Here is an 8,967-nt window from a genome sequence, read left to right as displayed (position 1 = left end):
GCGGCCATGGCGCCACTGTCGGCCGACGCGGTAGCTCACGGTCGCTGTTTTCGTTCTATCTCGCGCAACGACCAGCAATTTCCCGGGCTGAGGAAAATCTAGCCGTTCGTCGAGTTCGCCGTATGTAAGTGAGCATCGCAGGTTTCGCTTTTGCGTTTGTGACCGTAACGTTACGCGCGTTCGCGCGCGTCCACGGGGTGTTCAGAAAGCGTTCACGTAAAGACAGGAAGTGAGTAGCTTGTAGAGAAGTATCGGCGACGAGAGCCATCTTTGACGAGCATCGGCTTGCTCGTGAGAGACTGTGAGAGACAGAGGAGTGAGAGGAGTGAGAGGAGACGGCGAGCAGGTCGAGCCTCGAGCCTGCATCGACAACACCACCGCGACGGCGACGACGACGACAGTACTACTACGCTACGACGCCGACGACGACAGTGACGGTCGCGACGGCGACGGCGACGGCAACGGCAGTGACGATAACGGCAACGACAATTACGAAGGTAGCGGTGACGACACAACGTTGAGGGAAACGGCGCCAATGTAGCCGGCGCCCGGCGACGATACCGGTCTCTTGTGAAAAATAATTTTCTCGTTTGTCGTAAGGTGAGACCGGTGAGACGTGAGGTACATACGGCTCGCGTCGAATCGTGGCGGGTGGCGGGAACAAGCGAGCGTGAGCGTGAGCGCGCGCGCGCGCGCGCGCGCGAATCGTGTCGAGTGTGTCTACTCCCTTCGTCGGCTTCGTCCATGCTCCCGCGTTCACGACTGGCCCCGTGCCCCGTTTACACACCTCGTGTCGCCCGCACAGTCTCGACTCGACGCTTTGCCACTTGCACTTGTCACTTTGCGGGAATGCACTTAATTTAAATGTTAGCAATGAGACGGTCTTGAACTTGTGCGCGGCGCGGGCGTGCGCTTCGATTCTCGTTGCGGAGCGCGGAGCGCATAGACTTGGTCCAGATGTGCGGTAGGGTCCAGACCCGGTAGGGTGATCGCTTTTACCGTTTTCACACGGCCTGCGCGGCCAAGTGTGGTCTGTGATCTTCAGTCGTTTTCCCTCCCTTCACTCTCTTTCTTTCTGTCACATCTGCTAATGGCAGTACTTAACTAACCAAGCTGTTGTTTAATTTTCAGAAGAGAGCGCGAGTACACAGTATACAGAATGGAAGGAGACGATGGCCCTTCAGCCATCGGTAATAAACCCACCATCATCAAAGGTACGCGTCGTGTACATTTGGATTTATGTATTACCTTGTCTCGTTAACTGATCTTGGAAACCGATTCGACTTTTTTTCCAAGCAAGAACGTGAGGCAAGATTTTTGTTTCATAAAGGTGTACAATGTAATTATACAGGGCGTTCCGTGTCAAGTCGATGAAACTTCAGGGTTCTATAAAAAATTCAATTTGGAATAAAAAAGTTCCTATAATGTAATATAAACACAGGTCTGGAAACATTTGGTTAAAAAGCTATGTATAGCTAATAAAAATTGTGAAAATCACATTTATTTGATAATTTTTGAAAATAAATAATTAAATAAAACGAAAGCGCTTGCTTTAGTGTACACGTAATAGCTAATGTAATCTTTACATAAAGATCATTAAAAGCGTGCTCCAAGTTTCTGCTTTTTTTCGTTATTTTGAGCTCATTTCCTTTTGCGAACGCCTTGTCACAATAAAATAAAATTGGTGTAATTTAGTTCATTATTTAATTACCCATCAGATTTATTTCCGGTTACTTTCTTCATCTTTCAATAAATGAAGAGTTTTGAAGGGTTATTTTTAATAGTAATAAAAAACGATTTTTTTTTTTTTCCAAGTTTATTAGCTGTAAATTTTCAACGAAGCGTTTTCGAACCTATCTTTATAGGAACTTTTTTGTTCTAAATTCAATTTTCTACAAGACCCTGAAATTTTATTGACCTGATTTGAAACACCCTGCATATATACAGGGTGAATTTTATTTCGTGTGCCAATCATCTCCATTAATTAATTATCTTAGAAAGTATTGGTTTATTGGAAAATTGTTTCAGATAGAAATTGGAGAGTTTACCGGCTAAATTTTTTAAATATAAACCTTTATTTTTTATTATATTTTTTTTACCAATTTGAACAACTTTTGTCTGAAACATTTTTTTATTTGCCTTATACTTTTTGAGATATTCAAGGAAAACTTGGTAATTTTTTCAATATTTAGTTTACGGTATCTCGATAATTGTTTGTCGGAAGGAAAAGTGGTAAAGGACTTTTTGACTTGACTTCGTCTGTGTACACACACACACACAAAATTGTGTACATGTACAATATTATATATACATATATATTTCTCACTCGATCTAATTGCTTTCATTTTGCTTTCAATTTCTTTTCTACTTCATCAGCGGCACAAGAGGAAATGGGACAGTTAGACGTATTGGTATGTGGACAGTGTCATTCTGTCTTTCATTTTATCGAAGAGTTTCAAGAACATCGTACAAAGGAGGGAGCCTGCTCCAAAGTGTCACATCTAATCGAAGAAACAAAAAAAGTTTGTATCTTTAGATTCTTCATGCGATATGGTTGTGCCGCTTTGTAGGAACGTGTTATGAAACTTTCCTTTGTATGTTTGTAGAATTCAAAAGCACAAGTATGGGCATTTCTATTATGGAAAGATACGCAATTTCAACAAGATGAAAGAAAATGTTCGGACAAGAATACAGCTCACAATTGGAAGTTATACCAAAAATGGTGTAATATGGATACAAACGTGAAGGAGTCGTGGATCACTGCAGGGAAAACTATACAAACCTTTACGAAAATCAGTAATGCAACGATGCAGGATACCCCGATACAAATTCAATCGAATATTAATGTCGAAGGTGATAGTCTTTTAAGAGATAAAAACTCTGCGTGTAAAACAAAGAAAAGAAAAATGCTACTTTCATAAATAAGACTAAACTTAACACCGTCTATGCTCTCTCGCTGCTTTACAGGTGCCAAACCGATAATAGTTCGTAAAGTTGTCAGAAATGGACAGCCGGAGGAAACGGGGGAAGCTAAGAAGGATATTGCAAAATCACTGGAAACAAAAACGCAGAAGAGTGAATCTATGGAGATTGAAGTGGATAAGAAAGAAAAGCCAAGACTGAAACCATCGATCAAGCCCAAGGTATTACGTTATTTGACATTTTTTCACGTTTGCACGTTTGGCAAAGTATACTTTTGAGAATTTGCTTCAGTTATTTTAATATTTCTGCAGAACAAGTCTGGCAAGACAGCTACCGAAGAAGATGCAGACTTGAGTAACGAAGAATATAACGTTGAGAAAATTTTAGCCAAACGCTTTAATCCGAGAAAGAAGTGCTCGGAATATTTAATTAAATGGGAAGGCTATTCACAGTAGGTATTCTCTCTTAATCGCATATATCTCTTCTCAAGAGTTCTAGCAATATGTTTTAAAACATTCAAAATTTATTTAGCGAGAACAATACATGGGAGTCTGTAGAGTCTGTAGCAACCTGCAAAAATATGTTTGAAGAATTTGAGCGGAGTCTCGCTAAGCAAAAGGAGACTAAAGCGGCGCAACAGCAAGCCAATACGAGAGTTGTCGGACGTACGAGTTTGCCAGCGCAAAAATCAGTGATAAAAGCTGAGGCTAGCAAACCTGGACCGAGTACGGCGACTCAAGTAGGGTGAGTGACTTTGCTTTAAAAAAAAAAAATATATTAATAATGTCATTATGTAACATTTTACTCTGTAAATCACTGCGATAATACTCAATGCGATAATTGTTGCGTACATGTAGACGTCCGATGCGGTCTAGTAAATCAAAAGCGATGGATCAAGTCAAGCAATGGTGTGGCTCGATGAAAGATGAGGATAACGAACGTATGTGTATTCTGTTTGAATAACTCACGTGTAATATGACGTATCGCAATTGATATATGTGTGCGTGTGTACGTTAGAGATAAAGAATCGTATCTCCAGTTTTTGTCAAAATGGAGTTGATACATTTTTCAATATAACCGGAGCTTAAATTGTATAATGGTAAAACGTCTTATGTCTATTATGACTAGTTCTTAAGATAAAATGTTTAGAAAATTGTATTGAAAATTTTTATAGTGCCTAATTTTTAAACCAGGTACAATGTGTTATTGGCAGTAGTACTATTAAACATATCAGTTAAATTGTTTTATTAAAAACTTGATAAATCAAGTTACTTTTACTTTATATCTAAAAGAAACATCATTTTCCTATTTAAAAACTTTTAAACCTTGTTTTCTCTGAATGTACAAAAATGGACGTACGATCCTTTACCTCTAAGGTACAGATATATATAGACAGGGTGTCACACCTAATGCGCGCCCACTATTTACACAGCGATATTCCTTATAAAAAATTGAGTCAAAAAGTCCTGAGCCATTTTTTTTCTACAATGTAAGTCATTCTAATCAGCGCTGTCTTTTAGCCGGGCGTACATCAGTGTGCACTCATGCATACTACCAGACGCGCGGCTCACTGACGTACGGCCGGCTAAAGCGCGGCACTGAGTGGATTGACTTTACTCAATAATTACTGCTTTATTAAGCATTGTAGAAAAAGATGGTTCAGGACTTTTTGACTCAATTTTTTATAAGGAATATCGCTGTGTAAATAATGGGCGCGAATTAAGTGACACCCTGTATATATAATGTAATATATTACATTGATATATAATATTGATATATTTATATAATTGTGCAAATATATGCTGTTTCAATTAATACTCGTATGTGATTCTTGTAGTATTAGGTAAAAGGAGGATCGATGACTCGGAGAGTGATTCGGAAGAAGGTGGAAGCAGTGCCACAAAGAGGATAAAAGGTGACACGGGCAGTGATGACGAGTGGACCGGGGAGTCCGAAGACGAAAGACTAATGGGCCGTAGCGACGTAATTCAACGTGCATTCAATCGCGCTAATGCGCAGGCCAATGGTTCTAACAGAGCCTCGGTTTCGTCCACTGACCTGGCAACGTCGTTAGGATTACAATCTCCAGACGGGAAATCTAGCCAGCCGCCTGTTCTGGTGGCTAACGCCAAGGGGGTTGTTAAAGTCGATCCCAAACAAATGCCAAATTTGGCTTCTGGTCTTTACGTTATGTCGCGAAAAGACGGTATTATCAAATTGAATTCGTCTCCCAGTGGAAAACTAGCGGTCAAAGGATCTCCAACGACGCAAGGTGTTGTAATGGTTCAAAATCGAGATAACGCGAGCGTAATGAGAAAACAGGTGATCTCGACGTCGCAGTCCAATTCGATGACTCCTGTTAAAGTTGTTTCAAAGATGGACGGAAGCCAAGTGGTAACGCAGATGAAGGTAGTCACCTCTAAGGCCGTTACACCGAAAATTTGCAGCGCGCAAAAGAGCGAGCCTATAAAGATACAGCCGAAACCGGATCCGTCGCAACTGCAACAGATACATGTTGTGACTGCGGTGCCGGCACCGATAACCTTGCAACCGAGAATAACAACAGGAATAAGACCTGCCCCAGTCACACCTCAGCGAACGGCAGACGGTCGTCCTTTGTTACCCAGACCAGCATTGCGTCCAACGGCGGCAACGAGCGTTCTCGGTACAATTCGTACACCCGTCAGAGCACCGGCACCAAGACAGATACAGACGCAAGTGACGCGTCCGGTGTTGCAGAAGCGTATGACGACGGTCGTAAGTGCGCAGCAGGCCGTTTCGCCGGTTGCTGCCGGTACGGTCACGCAAATCAAGCCAAAATTCACAGTGCTCGCAACACCTCCGCAACCCAAACAACCGATCAAAACTGCTACTAGTCCAGTACAACAACAACAACAACAGCAGCAGCAACAGCAACAACAACAAACAAAACCGACTCCGAAAACACCAGTGGGTAAGGCACAGTCATTGTTATCTCCGCAGCAAAAGTTATTAATGGCAAAGAGAAAGGCCCAAGAGGCAGCAGGTATAATTAAACCGGGTGGTCGTGGACTTTTGGCGGGTGCTCGTGCCGTTGCAGGACGAGGCAGAGCAAAAGTAGGTACCGAAACACCTTCGGCAATCGCTCAGGCGGGAACCAAACCTCCAAAGGAAAGCAAATTAGCGGAAGGTGATGGACTTCACATGGAATTCCACGAAGTTGGCTCGGAAGAAAGCAGTAGCGAGGGCGAGTCGGATCTTCCCCCTCCTCCCGAACCAGATGTCATTACGGCTCCAGAACCCGACAGTCCACCGCGTCCGTTCACGTTATGTCCTCTCACGGGACGTATAATTGGTCCGGACGGTGAACCGATTGAACAACCGGGCGAGTCCGAACCCGCTGAAGCAACAACAAATTCGACCACAGCGAGAACAGCTAGCAACACGTCCGAAACTATGGCAACAGACGCCACGGCTGCAACTGTCGACGCCAACGTCAATACTAATACTATCATTACTACCAGCACCAGTATCGCCACCACCATTGCCGCCGCCGTCACCACCGCCACCGCCACCGCCACCGCCACCGCCAGCACTACAACGACGACCGCTGCCGCCGCCGCCGCCGCCGCCGAATTGGTCCTACCCTCTCTCGACTCGCTCACCGAAAGCGGTGGTATTATGAGGGTTGAGATGAGTCCCGGTGGAACGACCGGTACCATTGTCCAAGCCAGTGATACAGCACAGATCAATCTGTCGAATGTGACGATACCTGCGCCGGATTTACCTTGTTTGGACGATACCGCTTCTACAGTAACGGCGACCGCTACTCCCATATCCACAGCAACACCTTTGGCAGAAACAGTCGCTTCTAGCTCCGCTGAAACGTCCATTATTACTACGGCATTGTCGACAGTTCCGGCAACATCTACATCTGTTACTATGTCAGTGACATCGACAGACGTCAAGAACGAAGAAAAGATATCGGAAGAGAGAAAAGTAACGACGGACGATGCGTCCAATCTGGTTACTATAGCCGAGCATGGCGTCGTCTATCAAGTCGCGGGCCAAGCCGAGGATGGACAGACTCTCCTCGTGACACATGGTGCCGATGGCGAGCAACAATGTGTATACGTTACCACCGAGCAACAAGGAGACGACGGCTCAGTCCTGACATTGGATCACGCAGTTGCCGAGGCTGTAGCGCAGCTGATCCCCGATCAAGTAAATCTCACGCCCCAGTTTTACGTGAAGGAGGATGGAGCGGAATCGACTGAAAATTCAATGGTCATGTCTATAATGGATAACGCGAATACGACCGATGTAACTGGGACCCAAGAGGATAACGACGGACAGGCACAAGTTATAGCTCAAGTGGTACAAGCTGAAGAACCAACTCCAGGTAATAGTCTTTTGGTTGCGTCTCTTTAGTTTCAAGTGAAGGTTAGGTTCCAAAATTTTTGCTCAAATTGCTCCTAGTGAAATATGAACAATGTATACGGTAATAGCTTTCAGCAAAATTATCGGAAACCCCTGTATACGGATGGAATGAAATATTTAATACATCTCCCCTTTCCCTTCTCCTGACCCGCCCTGTCCAATCGCCGTCTGATTTCTCTTCCTTTCAGGAGGAACCAGGAGGGTAGTGCTTCTGTTACCGGATGGTAATTTAATGATGACCGAGGTGGACGAGGAGCAATACGCCGCTCTGGAACTTGATAAGTGAAAATGAATATCATCTTGCGCATATGCTAATGAAATATCATGGCACGGCGTCGAATTTGCACGTTGTGCATATTGTACGTTTAATACGTGATCGTGAATTGTATATATGTAAGAACGTTCACCCCTCGTACAATTGCACGTTGATAACGTCTTAATATTCAGTGACTAGACTAGATATTGTAAGACGGAGAGATAGCTGGTATACTGTAAAAAAAAAGTCAGCACACACCAAGAAAAATCTAAATTTTAGACTAAACAAAAAGGAAATGTGTTTATACATACATATGTATGTCTCGATGTAAAACAATTTGCAAGCATCTCCATTTTTGTGTTAAAAGAACTTTTATGATATCAGCACAGAGAAACATGAAATACAAAGATAAAACAGTACTTTCAATGCAGTGATATCATTATAGTACGTGCGGCAAAATAAGCATTGTATTTGTAGTATAGTAAAGTATAATATGGGGTTTTATATTTTCCAATCAATAAGCTTTGGTAAAAAAAAAATTTATCCACGCATACAAAGTCCAAGGTGATGATACAGTACGGTCGTCCTGTCAGATGCATTTGTAAGGTAAATTGGATCCATCTGTGATTAAAGCATATAAAAAATATCGCGGTACCGTTTATCAAAACATAAAATTCTATTGCTTTGTTTTATCTTTAAGTTGCACGTATAAAAATGAAGGATGAAATGAAGTATACTCCTGTGAATTATGCTGTCTAATAGTTATGTATACCATATTCGTTATACGATCGTAACGTGTGTTTTATAACGAATTTGATTGGATGCGCTGCAGAGTAATCCGCCTAAAAACGTAATATAAGCATTTTATTGACAAAAAATTGGTGTAATCATAGAATATATACCAAACGCAATATTCCGACCATGAGTATCTCGCGCAAAGAGAGAAAGAGAGAGAGAGGCAGAGAGAAAATTGCCAATTGTTGAATCCACTTGGCACTCTATGCGTATTCCTTTACATCGATTTGCGTATGACAGCCTTAAGTGTGCTAGTACGCACTAATGCATCCAGCCAACTTCGCTATTGCATTACATGGACTATGTGTGCTTATCTATAGAATAAGTGCACTCTAATGAAACACTTATAATTTTTCTGAACCTATAAAGCTTAAAATACAATGTTGTTGAACGGAGTATCAATTTGCGTTCTATTATTAAACCCGTTCCTACTCGAGTAGTTGCAGGTAATCCTAAGATGTGCAAAATAGTTGTGACGTCGTAAGTGCATGGAATAATCGGTAAAAATTTTAACCCCGACATACTATTTACACACACACACACACACATATATATATATATATATATATATATAT

At 42.4% G+C, this 8,967-nt stretch overlaps 1 protein-coding gene across 6 annotated transcripts; it reads left to right on the top strand.

Annotated features, from left to right (window-relative positions):
- The first annotated feature begins 5 nt into the window (after positions 1-5).
- Positions 6-8,788, top strand: LOC112464898 (proteoglycan 4). 6 transcript variants are annotated; one of them, XM_025032173.1, is made up of 10 exons: positions 6-124; positions 1,132-1,214; positions 2,377-2,522; positions 2,607-2,853; positions 2,968-3,143; positions 3,234-3,373; positions 3,454-3,666; positions 3,780-3,862; positions 4,760-7,303; positions 7,530-7,627. In XM_025032173.1, the coding sequence occupies exons 2-10, from the start codon at positions 1,160-1,162 to the stop codon at positions 7,625-7,627; spliced, it is 3,702 nt and encodes a 1,233-aa protein (XP_024887941.1). In that variant the 5' UTR covers positions 6-124; positions 1,132-1,159. The 6 variants fall into 6 exon arrangements, with proteins under 6 accessions (XP_024887941.1, XP_024887942.1, XP_024887945.1 ...); XM_025032174.1 differs by having other exon boundaries at positions 6-128; XM_025032177.1 differs by lacking the exon at positions 6-124 and adding an exon at positions 237-497.
- The last annotated feature ends 179 nt before the right edge of the window (positions 8,789-8,967 follow it).

This window comes from Temnothorax curvispinosus, unplaced genomic scaffold (assembly GCF_003070985.1).
Source record: "Temnothorax curvispinosus isolate PA1 unplaced genomic scaffold, ASM307098v1 QBEX01014697.1, whole genome shotgun sequence".
Lineage (NCBI taxonomy): Eukaryota > Metazoa > Arthropoda > Insecta > Hymenoptera > Formicidae > Temnothorax > Temnothorax curvispinosus.
The sequence above is the reverse complement of the archived record's forward strand: the minus strand, read 5'-3'. Positions and strand labels throughout refer to the sequence as shown.

Excerpts from the sequence above, each read along its gene's own strand:
- LOC112464898 (XM_025032172.1), top strand. The coding sequence starts at position 958 with ATGTGCGGTAGGGTCCAGACCCG. Across the intron at positions 2,523-2,606 it reads TAATCGAAGAAACAAAAAAA|AATTCAAAAGCACAAGTATG; the intron begins GTTTGTATCTTT and ends GTATGTTTGTAG. Across the intron at positions 7,304-7,529 it reads AGCTGAAGAACCAACTCCAG|GAGGAACCAGGAGGGTAGTG; the intron begins GTAATAGTCTTT and ends TCTTCCTTTCAG.